Genomic DNA, 23,910 nt, shown 5'->3' with positions numbered 1-23,910 from the left:
ATCTCCCCTACCCCTGTATTCCCTCACTTGTACTGAGAGCTATCTCCCCTACCCCTGTATTCCCTCACTTGTACTGAGAGCTATCCCCCCTACCCCTGTATTCCCTCACTTGTACTGAGAGCTATCTCCCCTACCCCTGTATTCCCTCACTTGTACTAAGAGCTATCTCCCATAACTCTGTATTCCCTCACTTGTTAAGAATCCAGCCAGCCCCTTCTTAAAGTTATATAATGTATCAGCCAGCACGACTGATTTGGAGAGGGAATTCCACAACTTCACAGCTCTCACTGTAAAAAATCCTTTCCGAATATTTAAATGGAACCTCCCTTCTTTCACATCAGTTTCACATCAAATTCCGCTTCATGTGCCTGCACCCTGCGACACAATGGCATCTCTGACTGTCCCATCCTGGGCAAAAGCCTGAAGCATCCAAGCAGTACTTAGGCAATCTCACAGGCTGTTGTACCAATTTATTACACTTACCTAAAAATAAAAAAGGTGTGTTCTCATACAATGGGTGATTAAAGATTTAGCTTATATGTACCCTTACAATCATAACAATTGTCAGGAAATGCCTGGAATCAAACCCTGGACTGTGAGCCGAACTCTGCCTGCACTAATCTCATTCACTGGGGGCTTTTAGAGATGGTATGGGTCAGTTATCCTAATGGACATATGTTACCTCTCCCTGCTGCTCTCCTCGTTAACTCCAAGTGTCCTTGATTCAGCAATTAAGGCCTTTGGTAAACCTAAGGCTGATGCCACACGTGGCGTAGGGCTGATTTTTTCGGCAAGTGGAAAAACGCTTGCCAAAAATTCAGCCCTACGCCTGCTACTTGTGCCTGCACCCAAATGAATGGAATACGCTCGGGTGCAGGCACATGTATGTATGTATGTATGTATATCTTTATTTATAAAGTGCTACTTATGTACGCAGCGCTGTACAGTAGAATACATTAATACAAACAGGGGGTTAAAGATAATGGATAAATACAAAGTACACCAATAAATACAAATAAATACAAGGTACAGTTGCAATAAGAGTCAGAAACACAAGATGAAGGAGGTCCCTGCCCCGTAGAGCTTCCAATCTATATATTTATATATATACATATATATATATATATATATATATATATATATATGTAAACAGTGGTGGAGATACATCGATGATGTGTTTGTACTTTGGCGGGGTGACGTTGGCTCCCTGAAACGGTTCCACAGTAAACTGAATGATATACATCCTTCTATCACTTTGACACTTACTCATGATCTCCAACAAATTCACTTTTTGGATGTACGAATTTATAGAAATGTGGAAGGCCGTTTGTGTACCTCTCTTTTTACTAAATTAACAGATCGAAACCAGATCTTACATTATAAAACTCAACATCCACCACATACAAAAAGGTCAATTCCTGTGAGTCAACTTTCTAGAGTTAAGAGATTGGTAAGTGAGACAGGAGAAAGAAAAATACAGGAGAATAGGATGTGCCAGAAGTTTCAAGATATCCTGAGAAGGTGATTAATAAGGCCCAATATAGAGTACAACATTCTACTGAAAGGAGAAAACAGGGAGGTGGGCGTATACCTTTTGTCACACAGTATTCAGATTATAGTGAAACTGTTGCTCAAACGTTACGTAAACACTGGTACATTCTTAAAAGGGCTTATCCGTTGATACAAGAATTTGAGGCACCCCCCATGATATCATATCGCAGAGGGAGAACTATTGGTGGTCACCTCCACTACACTGAGAACGAAAAACAAACAAAGTTATACCTTTTTAGGAGCAAAAACTAAGGGCATGTATCCATGCCTAAATTGTACGCAATGTACATATGTTTCAAAAGGAAGCCATTTTGTGCATCCAAAAACAGGTCAAAGGATACAATTACGGGGGCACTTCACATGTGTCACAAAATATGTAGTTTATGTGTTGATCTGTCCGTGTGGTCTCATCTATGTGGGTGAGACCACACAGATGGTAAAATCCCGTATATCACAACATCGATCAGCTATTAATCTGGGAAATACTACATTACCGGTGTCTAAGCATTTTTGGGAAAAAGGCCACACTGCAGAGCAGCTTAGGTTCATGGTATTGGAATCTATACCGCCTCTAAAAAGAGGAGGGGATAGGGAACTTAGGCTGAAACAAAGGGAGGTGTGGTGGATCAATAAATTACAATCGCTTTCTCCCACTGGATTGAGCAGGGACTATGATTTATTTCTTTTTTTGTAAGTATCTGTATGCAATTGCACAATCTCTCTTTAACCTTTTTAGTGCCATAGGACGTAGATTCTACGTCCTAGGTACCAAGGGACCAAAGTGCCATAGAACGTAGAATCTACGTCCTACAGCACTAACGGGTTTACAAGCGCTGCGCTCGCTTTTAAAGCAGCGCAGCGCTTGTAAAGCCTGCACAACCCCCTAGGCAACGAGCAAGTAAGGTCATACTTACCGATCCGGGTCGCCCAGCGCCGCCGATCCGGGTCCTCAGCCAATGACAGCAGTGGACACGCATTGATGACGTGTCCACTGCTGTCCCTTTAATTGTCGCCGCCCCCGCCGTCGCCTCTTCACTCTGCTGCCACGTGAGACTGCTGGAGCCCCCCTGCTGCCTTCCTGCTGCCTTCCTGCCAGATTGGTCGCCCTGATCGCCTGCCTGCATTGTGTAAGCTGAACTACAACTCTCTAACCACTGTTTATTTTGCTTATTTCAATCTCAACTGTCTAAAATTTTTTTTTTTTTCCATTTCTTCTTCTATCTTTGTCATTATTACACTTTTGTACACATACACACTTATTTACAACTTTCCCAAGCACACACAGACACTTACACACACACTTACACTTACACTTTTTTTTTTTTTTTCTTTCTTTTCTTTTCTTTCTTTCTTTGCTTTCTCTGGCAGTCTTTTTTTTTTACTAAAACTTTATTTCTGATCTTGCTCTATAATTATCTGATTTATTTGGTTGCATTTTAGTGTTTTTTTTGCATTTTCATAATTGATTTCTGTTTTTGAATTATTCTATTGCACTATAACTTTTGTATTGCTATTGGGTGCTGAATTTGCAGTGACGTTGGTGGATCCAGGGCTCTGACCACCGATTTCATTGCAATTATTGTTCTTCTGTTGGTTTGAGCGGTTTTTATTTGAATTTACTGATTTTATGGTGTTTTATCTTTGCATTGTTCTTTATTGTGTATTTAGTGCCCCAAAAAGGTTGCTTTTGCAGTGACATTGGTGGATCCAGGGCTCTGACCACCGATTTCATTGCAATTATTGTTCTTTGATTGCTTTTAGTGGTTTTATTCCATTTTAACTTCATTTGATTTCAGTTGTTCTAGAAAGGTCCAGAGGTGCTAAGATTGTTCTGGTAGTTTCTATTGCCAAGGGTTAGGCTGATGCCACACATGGCGTAGGGCTGATTTTTTCAGCAAGTGGAAAAACGCTTGCCGAAAATTCAGCCCTACGCCTGCTACTTGTGCCTGCACCCGAATGAATGGAATACGCTCGGGTGCAGGCACATGTAGCCGATATACGCATGAAAACGCGAGACTTTGCATTCTCACGCGTTTTCATGCGTATATCGGCTACATGTGCCTGCACCCGAGCGTATTCCATTCATTCGGGTGCAGGCAAAAAAAAAAGGGGTGCATAGAGTGCAGCCCCAATATTATGCATTTTTAGGTTTGGCGGCCATGTACTTATGTGCACCCATACATATGGGGTATCGTTTTATTCAGGGGAACTTGCAAATTGAGGTTTAGTAAGTTTTTGGTAGTTGCCATGGAGATTTTGGGGAGAAATCTAGGTTTGTATCTGGTTTTTCCTTGATTTCTGACCAAAATCTAGGTTTGTATCTGGTTTTTCCTTGATTTCTGACCAAAGCGCTGACTTCTGCAAGGGACTGCGGCCACAATTTTCCATGTAGAAAGAGAGGAGTGGTGTCTCTGAATAGCTGAAGGTGTGCACTTTTCGTAAATATATAGATTGTGGGGGTTATTTCACAGGTAGGGGGGGTTAACACTGAAAAACTGCAGGTAGTGCACATAGAGCGCAGCCCCCAAAATTTCAACTGAAATTGCCCTTATGCATTGCCCCTGTTTTGGGGCATTTGGTGGCCACGTCTTTATGTGCACCCATACATATGGGGTATCGTTTTATTCAGGGGAACTTGCAAATTGAGGTTTAGTAAGTTTTTGGTAGTTGCCATGGAGATTTTGGGGAGAAATCTAGGTTTTTTATCTGGTTTTTCCTTGATTTCTGACCAATGCGCTGACTTCTGCAAGGGACTGCGGCCACAATTTTCCATGTAGAAAGAGAAGAGTGGTGTCTCTGAATAGCTGAAGGTGTGCACTTTTCGTAAATATATGATTGTGGGGGTTATTTCACAGGTAGGGGGGGTTAACACTGAAAAACTGCAGGTAGAGCAAAGCCCCCCCTTATGCATTGCCCCTGTTTGGGGGCATTTGGTGGCCACGTCTTTATGTGCACCCATACATATGGGGTATCGTTTTATTCAGGGGAACTTGCAAATTGAGGTTTAGTAAGTTTTTGGTAGTTGCCATGGAGATTTTGGGGAGAAATCTAGGTTTTTTTATCTGGTTTTTCCTTGATTTCTGACCAAAATCTAGGTTTGTATCTGGTTTTTCCTTGATTTCTGACCAAAGCGCTGACTTCTGCAAGGGACTGCGGCCACAATTTTCCATGTAGAAAGAGAAGAGTGGTGTCTCTGAATAGCTGAAGTTGTCTTTTTTTAATCAATATACAGTTTATATGGTTTTTTTCACAGGTAAGGGGCAATTTTGTCTGAAAAGCTTTGGGATGTGCACATAAATTTCAGCCCCATTATTATGGATTGCCCCTGTTTTGGGGCATTTGGTGGCCACGTCTTTATGTGTACCCATACATATGGGGTATCGTTTTATTCAGGGGAACTTGCAGATTGATGTTTAGTAAGTTTTTGGTAGTTGCCATGGAGATTTTGGGGAGAAATCTAGGTTTGTATCTGGTTTTTCCTTGATTTCTGACCGATGCGCTTACTTCTGCAAGGGACTGCGGCCACAATTTTCCATGTAGAAAGAGAAGAGTGGTGTCTCTGAATAGCTGAAGGTGTGCACTTTTCAGAAATATATAGTTTGTGGGGGTTATTTTACAGGTAGGGGGGGTTAACACTGAAAAACTGCAGGAAGTGCACATAGAGCGCAGCCCCCAAAATTTCAACTGAAATTGCCCTTATGCATTGCCCCTGTTTTGGGGCATTTGGTGGCCACGTCTTTATGTGTACCCATACATATGGGGTATCGTTTTATTCAGGGGAACTTGCAGATTGATGTTTAGTAAGTTTTTGGTAGTTGCCATGGAGATTTTGGGGAGAAATCTAGGTTTGTGTCTGTTTTTTCCTTGATTTCTGACCAATGCGCTGACTTCTGCAAGGGACTGCGGCCACAATTTTCCATGTAGAAAGAGGAGAGTGGTGTCTCTGAATAGCTGAAGGTGTGCACTTTTCAGAAATATATAGTTTGTGGGGGTTATTTTACAGGTAGGGGGGGTTAACACTGAAAAACTGCAGGAAGTGCACATAGAGCGCAGCCCCCAAAATTTCAACTGAAATTGCCCTTATGCATTGCCCCTGTTTTGGGGCATTTGGTGGCCACGTCTTTATGTGTACCCATACATATGGGGTATCGTTTTATTCAGGGGAACTTGCAGATTGATGTTTAGTAAGTTTTTGGTAGTTGCCATGGAGATTTTGGGGAGAAATCTAGGTTTGTGTCTGTTTTTTCCTCGATTTCTGACCAAAGCGCTGACTTCTGCAAGGGACTGCGGCCACAATTTTCTATGTAGAAAGAGAAGAGTGGTGTCTCTGAATAGCTGAAGGTGTGCACTTTTCAGAAATATATAGTTTGTGGGGGTTATTTCACAAGTAGGGGGGGTTAACACTGAAAAACTGCAGGTAGTGCACATAGAGCACAGCACCCACATTTTTAGCTGTAATTGCCCTTGTGCATTGCCCCTGCTTTGGAGTGTTTGGTGCCCATGTCTTTATGTGCACCCATACATATGGGGCATCATTTTATTCAGTAGAAATTTGTCTTTCAAATTTGCCTTTGTTAGAAAATTTTTATGAGATTTTTTTTTGTCAAATCCACATTTGATCATACGTCCAAGTTTACGTTTTAGAAAAAAAAAAAAATGTCAAAAAAACTTCCAAATTTCACAATGCACTGACAAAAGGTATTTGGCTTTTGAGTGAAAACTACATTGCACCTAGAAACCTGAAGGTCTGTAGTTTCTAAAGATACCAAACATGAGGGGATATTTTAGATTTACATATAAGTTATGCTGCATTAACTGTTACAAGCGCTTTTCTGCTTTGTTCTGGTGTGATATTGTACTAAGTATTGCTTTAGTTTGGGGGTTACTTCTGGACAGGAACTGTGGGGTACCACCACATATTTGGTATCGTTGGACTTGGGAGTATCAGGGCTTTTACAAACAACAAAAAAAAGTGTGTAAAATTAACTTTTCTATGGAAAAAAAACTCAAAATATACAGAAATTTTTCATAATTTTATTTTTTTTTTACATAATTCACCCAAAATACACATCATATCTCCAGAAAAGTTATAAAATTTGGTATGTATGTCGAAGCCCAATTAGTGACGAAAAAAACGATATATAATTTCCCTAGTTTCATGGAGGTTTTCCTACCAAAAAACATTGTTAAAGCGAATGAGTACAAAATGCTTAAAAAACGTCTGGCACTGGGGGGAACCGAAATGACGAATTCGGCTGGCACTTAAAGGGTTAAGAAATGCTGCTACTTGTTTGATAATATTCTGCATATGTAAAATGTTTACTATGACTTGAAATGCATCGCTATGGTAATGCTTAGTTTATGATGTCATTTCCTGTATATCCCTTTAAATGTGATTCACTGGATGGATCACGTTATTACAGGCTTGATAAAGGGCATGTGTTTTGTCCGAAACGTCGCATATGTGATGTGATTCTTTTTAATACACTTTTTTTGCAAGTAACCCGTGTGCTGCATCTTTTTCAAGTTTTATATATGTAGCCGATATACGCATGAAAACGCGCGAGAATGCAAAGTCTCGCGTTTTCATGCGTATATCAGCTACATTTGCCTGCACCCGAGTGTATTCCATTCATTCGGGTGCAGGTACAAGTAGCAGGCGTAGGGCTGAATTTTCGGCAAGCGTTTTTTCCGCTTGCCAAAAAAATCAGCCCTACGCCACGTGTGGCATCAGCCTAAGATCATTGAGCTCCCCAGCCAGATTTAGACTTTCCCAATTAGTCCTTTCATTGTTTCCCTGTCTGTTACTGGTTCCATGTCTCTGAGTCCTCAAACTGTTCCTGGGCCCATGTCCCGGTTCCTTGTCTGCTTTGTGCTGATCTCCTGGAACTGTCCTTGGCCTGCTTTTGGACATTCCCTCTGATTTCAGCCTGTTTTTTGGACCTTTGTTGCTTGCAGCCTGTCCCAACTTCAGGAGCATTTATTGAACTCTGTTTCTGCCTGCCAGAGTCAAACTTTGTACATTCATTCTGGTTTCTGTTTTGCACCCAAAGTTATTTCTGTTACGATCGGAGGTTTAATGATAAAACTTAGGGTACAATCATTCTGGTTTAAGTTTTGCACCCTAAGTTTTTTTTTATTATTAAACCTCACCTTCTCCTTTTCATATCTTCAGTACTCTGTTCTGCTATTAACAGTTATACACCAGGTTACCCGGCATACAGACTCCTTTCTACTTTCTTTTCCTCCAATCGTAACAGAAATAATTTGGTGCAAAATAGAAACCAGAGTGAATCTACAAAATACAACTTAGGTAAAGGCAGGCAGAAACAGAGTCCAATAAACAGACCAGAAGTCGGGACAGGCTACAAGTAAAATAGGTCCAATAAACAGGCCAAGATCAGGGCAGGCTGAAATCAGAGGGAAGGTCCAAAAGCAGGCCTAGGTCAGTTCCAGGAGATCAACATAAAGCAGGCAAGGAACTGAGACAAGGGCCCAGGAACAGGGTGAGGACTCAGGGACTTAAAACCAGGACCAGACAGGGGAACAAGGCAAGGATTAACCGGGAAAGCAGTCTGGCTGGGGAGCTCAGTGATCAAGCAACCAGGAGCTGGATGTAACTGGCTTACAAATGGCCTTAATTGCTTAACCAAGGACACTTGACGTTAACAAGGTGGGTGGAGGAGAGAGAGCAGCAGGGAGAGGTAACATATGTCCATCGGGATAACTGACCTATACAGTTTCCAAAATACCCCAGTGGCTGAGAGGATTAGTGCAGGCACAGTTGAGCATGCAGACCAGGGTTTGATTCCAATAAAAGTGACCACAATCTTGCTCTTCCAGTCCCCATTGTCCTGCAATTAATGCCTGCTGCTTGCTTCCTTAATACCCCATATTCTGGGTAGGGCTGGGGTGCTATAAATGTGATTTATTCTCTGAGATGTCATTGTGATTGGGGAACAGCCATTCTCCAACTATTAGGTTAACAGTGCTGAGATCACAGGGGCTTGTCCTTCAACCTGACCCTCACAGCTTAGCTAAAGCCACAGAACATTCCGGCTCATAACCAGGAGGCAGGGGACACACAGGTGCTACCAACAGCCACGTGCCATGATTTCTGGGTCCTACCTTCGATGGCACCCACATTTTAGGTACTGGATGCATCATGTACATTCTACCCACAGTTCATTTCCCCCAACTCAAGGCCAGGGCAGTAAGTGATGAGAGAAAGTAGAATCAGTTACAGAATGCGAGTGTGCTCTGTTCAACTCCAAGAATTTTTTATTTTATGTATTTATCATAGTTGTAACATTCCTTAAACAGAGATATTTCTGAGCTTGAGGAGCCTGAAAATAATGTTGACAGTGTCCACTCCACAAACGAAAAGACCCATAAGAGAAGGTAAGTCATATATACATTATTTTACTGTATATTAAAGGTACCCTAATAGTACCTGCACTCAGTGCGCTCAGGCACAGCTTGAATCCTGCCAGTGTGTAGTTTTTAGATACTTACTAAAGGGAAAGATACAGCACTTGTTGTTTTAATGTAAAATAAAAAAATATTTAGGTTTCAAAAATGAAATATAGATGATACACTCTCTACAGTCTCTGCCCCAGTGGACCCTGCAATCTAATTTCCCCACCAGAGGCACATACATACATCAGCTTTATGTTTTAGGGCTGTAGCAAGAAATCCACACAAACACAAGATGAACATCAGGGCCGCGCCAGGGTATTTTGGCACCCTAGGCAAGGACTTCAATCGGTGCCCCCCCCATCCTGCATCCATACCATTTCCCACCTTACCATTAATGGTAGACACATTATAACACATAAATCAAGGCAGGCATAAAAATGTGATTTTAAAGTATTATATATTTTTATAATAAATCACACACAGTCACATCAGCCCAAACACATCAGCCCAAACTCACAACCAAATAATCACAGCACACATGAAACAGAAGTCCACATAACCCTTATCAGTTTCAGCACAGCAGTCCCCAGTCACAGCACAGTCACACATATTGCCCCAACCAAGGCCCAGATAGTCAGATAGCACTAATAAATGTGCCTTTTTGCCATCATTTGTCCCCCCTTCCTGATTGCCCCCATGCACCTGTGCCAGGCTGCCTGCAGTCATTTTATTGCCATCATATTGCCCCATGTACCTGTGCCAGCAGCCATCATATTGTCCCATGTACCTGTGCCAGCAGCCATCATATTGCCACCATTTACCTGTACCAGCAGCCTTCATATTGCCCCATGTACCTTTGCTAGCAGCCATCATATTGCCCCGTGTACCTGTGCCAGCAGCAGCCAACCCCTCATATTGCCCCCCATCTGTACTGTGCCAGTAGCAGCCAACCCCTCATATTGCCACCATGTACCTGTGCCAGCAGCCATCATATTGCCCCATGTACCTGTCACAGCAGCCATCATATTGCCCCATGTACCTGTGCCAGCAGCCATCATATTGCCCCGTGTACCTGTGCCAGCAGCAGCCAACCCCTCATATTGCCCCCCATCTGTACTGTGCCAGCAGCAGCCAACCCCTCATATTGCGCCCCCATCTGTACCTGTGCCAGCAGCCATCATATTGCCCCGTGTACCTGTGCCAGCAGCAGCCAACCCCTCATATTGCCCCCCATCTGTACTGTGCCAGCAGCAGGTAACCCCTCATATTGCCACCATGTACCTGTGCCAGCAGCCATCATATTGCCCCATGTACCTGTGCCAGCAGCCATTATATTGCCCCATGTATCTGTGCCAGCAGCCATCATATTGCCACCATGTACCTGTGCCAGCAGCCATCATATTGCCACCATGTACCTGTGCCAGCAGCCATCATATTGCCCCCCACCTGTCCATGTGGCAGCAGCAGCCAACACTATATATCACCCAATTTGCCCCCAGTCTGTTCCTATGCCAACAGGCAGCAGCAGCCAAAAAATCATATATTGCCCCCAAATCATCTCTACCTGTGCCAGCAGCAAGCGCCAGAACTCCCAGGTTTCTCCTGCTTATATTTTCTGTCCACACACACTTTGCGACGCGCCAGCTGTCTCTGCTGTTTGAATGACGGTGTATACGCGCACCATTCCTTACTGCGCATGCATCACAGCGCCAGCATGATCAGAGGAGAGCGTGTCAGTATATTAAAGTACATGTCGGCAAAGAGAGGGGTGGAGGAGCGCTCTCGGGTCCTGGTACAGCACAAGTTAAGTTGCACAACACACGCTAGAGGGGGTTGAGGAGGGCGGTTTTAAAGAACAAGGCTGCAAAGGAAATTAGTTTTTAAAAAGAAAATAAATAAATGAAAAAAAAAAACTTTTCCCTTTAATGCGCGCCACCTAATGAATCCAGCAGCCCAACTCTGCAACACTGCAATGCTAACTACTACAGGTATGGGACCTGTTATCCAGAATGCTCGGGACCTGGGGTTTACCAGATATGGGGTCTTTCCATAATTCGGATCATCTAAATTAAGTCTGCTAATAAAATTATTTAAACAGTAAATAAACCCAATAGGATTGTTTTGGCTCCAATAAGGGGTAATTATATCTTAGTTGGGATCAAGTACAGGTACTGTTTTATTATTACAGAGAAAAGGGAATCATTTAACCATGAAATAAACCCAATAGGGCTGTTCTGCCCCCAATAAGGGGTAATTATATCTTAGTTGGGATCAAGTACAGGTACTGTTTTATTATTACAGAGAAAAGGGAATCATTTAACCATGAAATAAACCCAATAGGGCTGTTCTGCCCCAATAAGGGGTAATTATATCTTAGTTGGGATCAAGTACAGGTACTGTTTTATTATTACAGAGAAAAGGGAATCATTTAACCATTAAATAAACCCAATAGGGCTGTTCTGTCCCCAATAAGGGGTAATTATATCTTAGTTGGGATCAAGTACAGGTACTGTTTTATTATTACAGAGAAAAGGGAATCATTTAACCATGAAATAAACCCAATAGGGCTGTTCTGCCCCAATAAGGGGTAATTATATCTTAGTTGGGATCAAGTACAGGTACTGTTTTATTATTACAGAGAAAAGGGAATCATTTAACCATGAAATAAACCCAATAGGGCTGTTCTGCCCCCAATAAGGGGTAATTATATCTTAGTTGGGATCAAGTACAGGTACTGTTTTATTATTTCAGAGTTAAAAAATTGAATTATTTGCTTATAATGGAGTCTATAGGAGATGGCCTTCCTGTAATTCTGAACTTTCTGGATAATGGGTTTCCGGATAAGCTGTCCGATACCTGTATTGATATGTGCATTTAGACGAGCAGTATTATTTACTGAATAAACAGCTAATTCCTTCTCTAAATATTTCATAAATGGCAGTTGCCATAATGCTTGCCTTGTGTGTAGGAGACGGCAGAAAACCAACTGTCTGACCCCCTGGGGCCATTCTTATTGAAACTAGGGATGCACCCAAACCACCATTTTGTGATTCTGCAGAATCCTTTGTGAAAGTTATGGGTCGAATACCGAACTGAATCAGAATATATATTTGCATATGCAAATGAAGGTACCCAAGGGTTAAACAGAACCGCACATGAAAAATTTTCAACTTCCGCATTTGTGTGATTTTAAGGATTTGGATTTGGTTTGGCCAGGACAGCGGATTTTGCTTAATCCTGCTGAAAAAGGCAGAATCTTGGCCGAATCCCAATCTGACTCCTAGATTCAGTGCGTCCCTAATTGAAACAGTAGCATATATGCAATATATAGAACAGGAATGTGCACACTTACGTGTAATACTAAAATACATATAAATATAGGGCCCATGTAGAATCCTGTGTGATACAGAAAGCTCTGGGTGCTACACATGGAACCTGCTGAGCGGATGCCGGATTGCCAGCTGACAGCAATGGGCTTAGGGGATCAGGCATTTATTTGCTTACAGATGTTACATACACAAAGTGTGAGAATGCTGCATTACAGTATGTTGGACTTGTCAAAGCTTTTCCTTTAATCAATATTTTTTTTTTTTATTGCAGGAGATCTGAACAAGTTAAACAGGTGAGTTCCCTTACTGGGCAATTGCTCCATACTGAGGGATTAGCAGTGTTACTGACACAGTAGTTCTCACACACAACTTGACAAACTTGATCACAACTATACATGCAAGTATTTTTTGTAAACTGGAATAAAACAAAAAAGAGAATTTGCATGAATAACCTGTGCAAGTAAAAGCTGCTGAGTTTCAAGTGAGTTTGGTCACAATTATATTTTGGGGGTTTAGTTTTTTATTCAAACACAAAAATGGTTTAATCCACCTCAATATTTATGTTGATTTTCTATTTAGGGGGAGATCAACTTAGTTAGGAGAAGCATAGTCATATACACATCATATTCACACCTTTTGCTAAGTGCTAAGCTATATTTACATTCCCAGATAAAGTCATTCTTTTCTGCAGACGGCAGCAGATAAACCTCCATCACCCCGCACCCCACGCAATGGGGAAACGCAGCCGTCTGTGAGTTCGGGTCAGAGGGATCTTGAGCCAAATCAGAGTCAGGAGACCAATAGCAACAAAAGGTAGGTCCCTGTAGCTTAGTATTAAATAAGATTTGAGTTACATACTTGCTGTAAGTTCCTTTTTATCCAAGTCCCTCCCACATCATTACACATGAGTAGTACTGCCCGCCCACACAAGGAAGTAGGACCTGTACCACAACCAATCAAAATTAACGTCATTGTTGTACATTTGCCACAGCAATATAATTGGGAAGGGAAACTTGGACTGACATGTCATGACTAGGAAGAAAAGAAATTTATGGCATGAAAACCCATTCCTAAATTTTGAAATGATCTAGAAGTAAGAAAAATTCCAACTTTATCTCAAAATTGCTTAGTAAATGTGTCCGTCCTTCAGAAAAACCACCACTGAACTGAAACATATTTGCAACAATGGAAAATACTGCATTGCGTGGCCTGAAGTAAGCTGAAGAACACACCCTGGAACTTAGCCCAGATATAGACCTAGAGTCAGACTGCAGCATCACCAGAACTAACTGCCAACGATCCATGCAGGGTACACAGATTACTTTAGCATGAGCTAATGGAAAGCCTTTTGAAAACTGATTTGAGGCCAAAATATAGTCTTACCCGGCCTGTATCACTGCCCTCCCTTATACATGAATGCTGGCATAACCCACAGATCCTGTACATGGGAGACAACTAGTCAACAATACAATAAATAAAAACAGAAAAATATAGAAAAAATTAAAAATTAAAAAATAGAAAAAAAACAGCGTAAAGCCACTTGAACAAATGACAATACTGTCATCAAAGCCAGCAAAAGTGAGGCCAGAAAAAGCTAATACACAGCAATGCCATCACAAGGCCACCTACCAATCATGCAAATGCTGCCACAAGGCCAGCAATCATGCACGTAAGCATTGGTATAAGCCAGTTATGCACAACCAGTGGCTCAGGGGGAACATGTTGCTCCCCAACCCCTTGGATGTTGCTCTCAGTGCCCCCAAACCAGGGAGTTATTTTTGAATTCCTGACTTGGGGGCAAGTTTTGGTTGAATAAAAACAAGATTTACTACCAAATAAAGCCCCCTGTAAGCTGATAGGGTGCACAGAGGCCCCTAATAGCCAATCACAGTCCTTATTTGGCTCCTCCATGAACTTTTATGGTGCTTGTGTTGCTCTCCAAGTCTTTTTATATTTGACTGTGGCTCACGAGTAAGAAAGGTTGGGGACCCCTGGTATAAGATGACTTGCCTATCAAATCTGCCAAGGAGCACCATGTATGAGCACTGGCACAAAGGCCAGACACAGCTTATGTGAGCACTGGTGCTAAAACTAGCAATAATTTATGCAAGAACTGGTGCTCATGTATGAACTGGTGCAAAGTCAGTCACAGCTCCTGAGAGCACTGGCACAAAAACCAGCAACAGTTTAGGTGAGCAGTGTTAGTCATGTAAAAACTGGCACAAAGACCAGTCACATCTCATGCAAGCACTGGCACAAAGAAGAAATGCCCACATTTGCATTTTATACCCCAATCATCCATCTAAACATTGTCCATTTTGGGAGTATAAGTAGGAGGGGTTGGTGAGGAGGAAGTCAGGTGGTCTTATAGGTAATATATGATTAGTTTGGATTGGCTATGGTACAGGCCCTACCTCTTTGTGTGGGCGTGCAGTACTACTCATGTCTACTGAGGTGGATGAAAATGCATTCTTCAAAGTATAATTACTTTCTCCACTTGAGCTTGATTCGCCTGTATGCTGTTCCATGAGCATTTGTCATGCGATTTTCATCCACTTCCAACAGTCCCATGTTTGAGAGCTTAGCCTGCAGTCCCAGATTCTTCCACAAATGTCCTACATTGCTCTTTGTTCTCTTGCACTAATCAGCCAGAAAGTTACAATTACAAAATGTCATTTTAATGAGATAAGGAGACTTTTGGTAGAGTTCCAGTAATACACAACCCCTGCACTGAGATACGATTATAACTAATAAGATAAGCAAGTCTTAAGCTGGCCATACACGTGGCGATCTCACGATGTTTCGTACGACCGTCGGTCGCACGAAACATCGTCAGATCCGCCACACACCATTCAGGGCTGAATCGGCAGGTAAGGAGGTAGAAACAATAGGATTTCTACCTCCTTCTGCCGATTCAGCTCTGAAGGGAGAATTTTGGTCAGGCGCCTTCTATGGCGCCCGATCAAAATTTTCTAACTTGGCCGATCGGCGAGCCGACCGATTTCAGCAGCTTCCTGCGATATCGGTCGGCTCGCTGACATGCCATACACGCACCGATTATCGTACGAAACGAGGTTTCGTACGATAATATCGGTGCGTGTATGGCCACCTTTAGGCCAATGCGACACAGGGTGAATTCTCAGCCTGTGTATAAACTACATAGGCAAGCAGTTTCACACCAAATTCCGCTTCATGTGCCTGCACCCTGCGACACAATGGCTCTGGGCACATAGATAAACTTTTTTGAGTGTAGGGGTGGATACTCAGTCTGCGTTTATCTGCAGCCCGAGAATCCATCCCGTGTATCACTGGCCTTAGGAAACTGAGACTCTGAGATTAAAGGGGAATTTCACCTTTATAAGCAAAAACTGTAATAACACATAAAACATGACCCTACACCTCCCAGAAATGTGTTAAAATTTTCCATAACCTGCCAAATTAAAGTTTGTAAAATGGGCGTGCTGTTTGGGGTGTGTGGACACAAAATGGGCATGGTTAAAAATGTTAGCCGTGGTACATGCACCAGATCTTTTTGTTCGACTTTATATGTTTCAAATGTTGGGAGGTATGTGTTTATGAAAGGCTGTTAGTGATATATTATTAAGCTCTGTTCCACAGAAATATATTTACGATAATTTCTGAAGATTGCAACTTTTTCGTCGCTGTCACAGCGTTTTTGTATTTTTCGCAACTTTTTTGTCGCCGTCGCAACTTTTCCATATTTTGCGCAACTATTTCATCGCCGTCGCAACTTTTTCGTATTGAACAATCGTAAACGCAGAGAAAACCTTTCCGACTTTGCATGATTTTGAAAGTCTCCCATAGGGCTCAATGGCACTCTGCAGCTCCAACCTGGCCCAAGGAAAGCCTCCCATAGGGCTCAATGGCACTCTGCAGCTCCAACCCGGCCCAAGGAAAGTCTCCCATAGGACTCAATGGCACTCTGCAGCTCCAACCCGGCCCAAGGAAAGTCTCCCATAGGGCTCAATGGCACTCTGCAGCTCCAACCCTGCCCAAGGAAAGTCTCCCATAGGGCTCAATGGCACTCTGCAGCTCCAACCTGGCCCAAGGAAAGTCTCCCATAGGGCTCAATGGCACTCTGCAGCTCCAACCTGGCCCAAGGAAAGTCTCCCATAGGGCTCAATGGCACTCTGCAGCTCCAACCTGGCCCAAGGAAAGTCTCCCATAGGGCTCAATGGCACTCTGCAGCTCCAACCCGGCCCAAGGAAAGTCTCCCATAGGGCTCAATGGCACTCTGCAGCTCCAACCCGGCCCAAGGAAAGCCTCCCATAGGGCTCAATGGCACTCTGCAGCTCCAACCCGGCCCAAGGAAAGTCTCCCATAGGGCTCAATGGCACTCTGCAGCTCCAACCCGGCCCAAGGAAAGCCTCCCATAGGGCTCAATGGCACTCTGCAGCTCCAACCCGGCCCAAGAAAAGTCTCCCATAGGGCTCAATGGCACTCTGCAGCTCCAACCCGGCCCAAGGAAAGTCTCCCATAGGGCTCAATGGCACTCTGCAGCTCCAACCCGGCCCAAGGAAAGTCTCCCATAGGGCTCAATGGCACTCTGCAGCTCCAACCCGGCCCAAGGAACGTCTCCCATAGGGCTCAATGGCACTCTGCAGCTCCAACCCGGCCCAAGGAAAGTCTCCCATAGGGCTCAATGGCACTCTGCAGCTCCAACCCGGCCCAAGGAAAGTCTCCCATAGGGCTCAATGGCACTCTGCAGCTCCAACCCGGCCCAAGGAAAGCCTCCCATAGGGCTCAATGGCACCCTGCAGCTCCAACCCGGCCCAAGAAAAGTCTCCCATAGGGCTCAATGGCACTCTGCAGCTCCAACCCGGCCCAAGGAAAGTCTCCCATAGGGCTCAATGGCATTCTGCAGCTCCAACCCGGCCCAAGGAAAGTCTCCCATAGGGCTCAATGGCATTCTGCAGCTCCAACCCGGCCCAAGGAAAGTCTCCCATAGGGCTCAATGGCACTCTGCAGCTCCAACCTGGCCCAAGGAAAGTCTCCCATAGGGCTCAATGGCACTCTGCAGCTCAAACCCGGCCCAAGGAAAGTCTCCCATAGGGCTCAATGGCACTCTGCAGCTCCAACCCGGCCCAAGGAAAGCCTTCCATAGGGCTCAATGGCACTCTGCAGCTCCAACCCGGCCCAAGGTAAGTCTCCCATAGGGCTCAATGGCACTCTGCAGCTCCAACCTGGCCCAAGGAAAGTCTCCCATAGGGCTCAATGGCACTCTGCAGCCCAACCTGGCCCAAGGAAAGTCTCCCATAGGGCTCAATGGCACTCTGCAGCCCAACCTGGCCCAAGGAAAGTCTCCCATAGGGCTCAATGGCACTCTGCAGCTCCAACCTGGCCCAAGGAAAGCCTCCCATAGGGCTCAATGGCACTCTGCAGCTCCAACCCGGCCCAAGGAAAGTCTCCCATAGGGCTCAATGGCACTCTGCAGCTCCAACCCGGCCCAAGGAAAGTCTCCCATAGGGCTCAATGGCACTCTGCAGCTCCAACCCGGCCCAAGGAAAGTCTCCCATAGGGCTCAATGGCACTCTGCAGCTCCAACCCAGCCCAAGGAAAGTCTCCCATAGGGCTCAATGGCACTCTGCAGCTCCAACCCGGCCCAAGGAAAGTCTCCCACAGGGCTCAATGGCACTCTGCAGCCCCAACCCGGCCCAAGGAAAGTCTCCCATAGGGCTCAATGGCACTCTGCAGCTCCAACCTGGCCCAAGGAAAGTCTCCCATAGGGCTCAATGGCACTCTGCAGCTCCAACCCGGCCCAAGGAAAGTCTCCCATAGGGCTTAATGGCACTCTGCAGCTTTAATCTGGCCCAAGGAAAGTCACCATACCGAAGCTTAAATTAATCTGAAACAATCGTACTCAACAATTCGATTTTTTAGCAACGGCGGCGAAAAAGTTAAGGAAAATACGAAAAAGTTCCAATGGGGTTGCGAGTTCGTGGATTGATAAATCTCCCCCCTAATGTCCTTGATTCAGAAATTTAGGCCTTTTGTAAACCTGAGATCATTGAGCTCCCCAGCCAGATTTAGACTTTTGCGGTTAGTCCTTGCATTGTTTCCCTGTCTGTTCCTGGTTCCATGTCCCTGAGTCAGGACTCGGGGACTTAAAACCAGGAACAGACAGGAAAACAAGGCAAGGATTAACCGGGAAAGCAGTCTGGCTGGGGAGCTCAGTGATCAAGCAACCAGGAGCTGGATGTAACTGGCTTACAAATGGCCTTAATTGCTTAACCGAGGACACTTGAAGTTAACAAGGTGGGTGGAGGAGAGAGAGCAGCAGGGAGAGGTAACATATGTCCATTGGGATAACTGACCCACACAGTTTCCAAAATACCCCAGTGGCTGAGATTAGTGCAGGCACAGTTTAGCATGCAAACCAGGGTTTGATTCCAGGCATTTCCTGATAACAATCGCATCAGGGTGTCAATAAAAGTGACCACAATCTTGCTCTTACAGTCCCCATTGTCCTGCAATTTATGCCTGCTGCTTGCTTGCTTAATCCCCTGTATTTTGGGTAGGGCTGGGGTGCTATAAATGTGATTTATTCTCTGAGATGTGATTGTGATTGACTGAACTTGGGGAACAGCCATTCTCCAATTATTGGGTTAACAGTGCTGAGATCACAGGGGCTTGTCCTTCAACCTGACCCTCACAGCTTAGCTAAAGCCACAGAACATTCCGGCTCATAACCAGGAGACAGGGGACACACAGGTGCTACCAACAGCCACGTGCCATGATTTCTGGGTCCTACCTTCGATGGCACCCACATTTTAGGTACTGGATGCATCATGTACATTCTACCCACAGTTCATTTCCCCCAACTCAAGGCCAGGACAGTAAGTGATGAGAGAAAGTAGAATCAGTTACAGAATGCCAGTGTGCTGTGTTCAACTCCATGAATTTTTTATTTTCTATATTTATCATAGTTGTAACTTTCCTTAAACAGAGATATTTCTGAGCTTGAGGAGCCTGAAAATAATGTTGACAGTGACCACTCCACAAATGAAAAGACCCATAAGAAAAGGTAAGTCATATATACATTATTTTACTGTATATTAAAGGTACCCTAATAGTACCTGCACTCAGTGCGCTCAGGCACAGCTTGAATCCTCTCAGTGTGTAGTTCTTAGATACTTACTAAAGGGAAAGATACAGCACTTGTTGTTTTAATGTAAAATAACAAAAAAGTATTTAGGTTTCAAAAATGAAATATAGATGATACACTCTCTACAGTCTCTGCCCCAGTGGACCCTGCAATCTAATTTCCCCACCAGAGGCACATACATACATCAGCTTTATGTTTAGGGCTGTAGCAAGAAATCCACACAAACACAAGATGAACATACCAATTCCCGGCACATAGTACCCTGGTCAGAATAGAATCCAGCAGCCCAACTCTGCAACACTGCAATGCTAAGTACTACGGGTATGGGACCTGTTATCCAGAATGCTCTGGACCTGGGGTTTTCCAGATAAGGGGTCTTTCCATAATTCAGATCTCCTACCTTAAGTCTGCTAATAAAATTATTTAAACAGTAAATAAACCCAATAGGGCTGTTCTGCCCCCAATAAGGGGTAATTATATCTTAGTTGGGATCAAGTACAGGTACTGTTTTATTATTACAGAGAAAAGGGAATCATTGTTAAAAAGTGAATTATTTGCTTATAATGGAGTCTATAGGAGATGGCCTTCCCGTAATTCTGAACTTTCTGGATAATGGGTTTCCGGATAAGGGGTCCAATACCTGTACTGCTATGTGCATTTAGACAAGCAGAGAGCAGGGATATTATTTACCAAATAAACAGCTAATTCCTTCTCTAAATATTTCATAAATGGCAGTTGCCATAATGCTTGCCTTGTGTGTAGGAGACGGAAGAAAACCAACTGTCTGACCCCCTGGGGCCATTCTTATTGAAACTAGGGATGCACCCAAACCACCATTTTGTGATTCTGCAGAATCCTTTGTGAAAGATTTGGGGCGAATACTGAACCGGATCAGAATCCTCATTTGCATATGCAAATGAAGGTACCCAAGGGTTAAAAAGAACTGCACATAAAATATTTTCAACGTCCGCATTTATGTGATTTTAAGGATTTGGATTTGGTTTGGCCAGGACCGCAGATTTGGGCAAATCCTCCTGAAAAAGGCAGAATCTTGGCCGAATCCCGATCCGAATCCTAGATTCAGTGCTTCCCTAATTGAAACAGTAGCATACAGTATATGCAATATATAGAACAGGAACGTGCACACTTACGTGTAATACTAAAATAAATATAAATATAGGGCCCCTGTAGAATGAAGCCACTTACAGTGACCCTGTGTGATACAGAAAGCTCTGGGTGCTACACATGGAACCTGCTGAGCGGATGCCGGATTGCCAGCTGACAGCAATGGGCTTAGGGGATCAGGCATTTTTGTTTACTTTGTTTTTTCAAAACTTCTCTCTTAAACTGTATATATTTTTTTTAATGTAGGAAATCTGAACGGCTTCAGCAGGTGAGTTCACTTACTGTAAGCTCTACGGGGCAGGGACCTCCATCCTCTTGTGTCTTTGACCCTTATGTTATTGCAACTGTACCTTGTATTTATTTGTATTTATTGTTATACTTTGTATTTATCTATTATTACCTTAATAACCCCCTGTTTGTATTAATCTATTCTACTGTACAGCGCTGCGTACATAAGTAGCACTTTATAAATAAAGATATACATACTGTACAATTGCTCTATACTGAGGGATTAGCAGTGTTACTGACACAGTAGTTCTGAGAGAGAACGAGCTGCTTAGCCCAAACCCTGCAATTCGCAGAATATATTGGTAATTAACTTGACATAATGTAGTTGCTTTAGCTGAAAAAAACCCATTCATTAAAGGTACTTGCATCAATATGCATTCCGTGCACTTCTGTATAGCCCTTCTGTATTCTGTATAGCCCTTCTGTATTCTGTATAGCCCTTCTGTATTCTGTATAGCCCTTCTGTATTCTGTATAGCCCTTCAGCTCAGTGTTGAGCGCCTTTTTACACAGACCGCTGGAAAAACCCTGGAGCTTCCACCACCTCCATACAAGTAGGTTGCTCCAGTGTTTTCACAGCACCCTTCATCAATCTTTGCAAGCTAGCTGCACCATATCACTCTTGTGCTGAAAGGTGGTAATGACGCTAGCAGGACTTTCACCCAATCAATTTTCATGCATTGGCTGCAATCGCATCAGACACATCTTCCCCTGGTAACCAGAATTATGTTGGACCCTTTAAATCTGCTAAAAGAAACTGTGTAAAAAAGAAAATCTGTTAGGATTGCAAAACTGCTCAGAGGAGAACTGTAAGTTTACTTTCATTTTCTATTTAGATGTAGATCACCATTAATAGTTGTTAGAGGGCACCCTAGGCCACCTCGCCCCCACCTTGCCCCCAAACCCCCCTGCACATGTGCACGCAGGGACGCTGATAGTGGAGGGAGCGCTGCGCTCAATGCCGGGAAATGAGGCATCGGGGTAAGAGATCCCAGACTAGGGGTGGCAACAGAGTAGTGCCCCTATACTGTTGCACCCTGGGCAGGTGCTTCTTCTTCCTACCCCTAGTTCTGGCCCTGCTATAAAGGATTTACAGTGATTATAGGCCTCATTTATTTACCACAAGTACCACAGATCACAGACCACAGAGCACATACCCCTAGGCATACATACCCTGCCAACATCTATCACAACCTCAGGGTTCCCACAGAAGCCGGTGTCATTTGGGGGAAAACAACCTTGCGTCTAAATAATTGGGCACATGTGCCATTTTAAAAGTATCATCAGAACTGGCATCAATGGGACAATTTGTGCTCAACTGCACTTGTTTTTTTACTCAATGACCACAACTGTGCCAGATGCATCACCCTATTGCAACTGCAACTATGCTGGAATTAATAGGGGATTTAAATGACCCCATGCATATTATCTACTGTATCTACATCTGTCAGTCTATTGATATTGGATCCGTTACCTGGAAAGCCGTTATCCAGAAAGCTCTGAATTATGGGAAGGCCATCTCCCAGAGAAAATTTTGAAAAAGTCAAACTGACATAACATTCTATTCTGCAGATGACAGCAGATATACCTCCAATACCGTGCACACCACAGAGTAAGGAAATGCAGCCATCTCTGAGTTCAGGTCAGAGGGATTTGGAGCCAGATCGGAATCAGGAGACTGATATTAACAAAAGGTTCACTGTGCCACTGACAGATTTGCAGGTTGGGGGGAATGTTGCTGAACTGGGGGGAGGTGGGGTTGTGTTGGGTAGAATTGCAGAGCGAGCTTGCCTTGAGTACCCCTATATATTGGCTTGGCTCTGGTTGCCAGTAAGTGCAGAGATCAGTGTCAGTCAAAAGGAATCCTGGAACTAAGCATCTATTATGCAGCCCTATTGCACTTATATTCTGGCAGGTGGAACTAAAATGGTGAAACTGGATATATGAAAACCAGTTCTTTAAAAGGGCCAGGAACACAAAAGAATGAAAAAATCATTTTAATTAATATTTATTCTGTATATTAATATATAATATCACATATTTATATCACAAACATCTAAAAATTATTTTTAACCCTTTTACTGCCAGCTGTTTTGGTCAAAGCGGAACTTGTATTGCCAGACAGTTTTTGAACATTTTGCACTGTTTCACTTTAGGGGCCTTTCCTCGGGGGGACTTTTAGTTTACCCAGGAAAACAATATATTGTTTTTTTCAGAACAACCTAAGCTTTCAAAATATGGTAGAATTTTTGTGTAATTCCAATTCTGTAACAAGATATAGGCTTCTTAATGTCTATAAATGCAAAAAAAAATCTAATTTTCCATAATATAAACACACATACTAGAAACAAAAAATATTTTATGCATGAATATACAACTGATTTGGAAAGTCCCATGTCTCCTGAACGTGCCAATACCAAATATATATAGTTTTATGGAGATTTCTCACTTGTATAGGTCAAAAACTCCCAGCAGTACACTACCAAATTTCCAAAGGACTGCTCCAGAAAGCTGCATACTTTAGATTTCAAGGACAAATTTTCCACTAACAGAAGGTTTATCCCATTGTACATTTTTGGAAAGAACAGATTCTGGGGAATACAGAATAGGCACAACTGTCTGTCTACTCCAAACTATCTATCAAGTCGCAATGCTTTCCTAAAGTTATTGGTTTTTATCAAAATTTGTGATTTTTTTTAAAAAATTGCTTCAAAGCATCCAGTCTATAGTATCTTATCTCCTACAGGTCATAAAGTAACCAAATAAAACACCCTAAATATGAACGCCTGGGGTCCACTGAACAGTTTGATGCCCAATATGTATAGGTTTAGCTAAGTATGTGGCATGTAGGGGCCCCAATGTGAACATACCCCCATATGTACTGTCATTTCTGTCATTTCAGCTCCAGCAAAATCAACACATTTACATCATTTATGTGGGATAAAACTAGTAAAAAGTACGCTCACCCCAGAGAGTCATATATTTTTGGAAAGTACACATTCCCCCGAATCTAAAATGGGTACCCATGTCTTTCTACTCCAAAGTACCAAGCCACACAGCTTTTCTAAAGTTA

The 23,910-nt window shown here is 43.3% G+C and overlaps 1 protein-coding gene across 4 annotated transcripts in view; it reads left to right on the top strand.

Moving 5' to 3' along the window:
* LOC101730243 (MORC family CW-type zinc finger protein 3) overlaps positions 1 to 23,910 on the top strand; it is a 92,570-nt gene that overhangs the window by 50,760 nt on the left and 17,900 nt on the right. For 3 of the 4 annotated variants that reach the window (XM_031896556.1, XM_031896555.1, XM_031896554.1), the window contains exons 15-20: positions 8,875 to 8,952; positions 12,571 to 12,592; positions 12,991 to 13,112; positions 19,267 to 19,344; positions 20,797 to 20,818; positions 22,410 to 22,531. In XM_031896556.1, the coding sequence (XP_031752416.1) occupies positions 8,875 to 8,952; positions 12,571 to 12,592; positions 12,991 to 13,112; positions 19,267 to 19,344; positions 20,797 to 20,818; positions 22,410 to 22,531 (444 nt within the window). Of the gene's footprint in view, positions 1 to 8,874; positions 8,953 to 12,570; positions 12,593 to 12,990; positions 13,113 to 19,266; positions 19,345 to 20,796; positions 20,819 to 22,409; positions 22,560 to 23,910 lie in introns of all 4 variants that reach the window. The other variant, XM_031896557.1, reaches the window with a different exon arrangement.

The sequence above is a fragment of the Xenopus tropicalis genome, chromosome 2 (genome assembly GCF_000004195.4).
Source record: "Xenopus tropicalis strain Nigerian chromosome 2, UCB_Xtro_10.0, whole genome shotgun sequence".
Taxonomy (NCBI): Eukaryota; Metazoa; Chordata; class Amphibia; order Anura; family Pipidae; genus Xenopus; species Xenopus tropicalis.
This window is presented reverse-complemented; position numbering and strand designations above follow the sequence as displayed.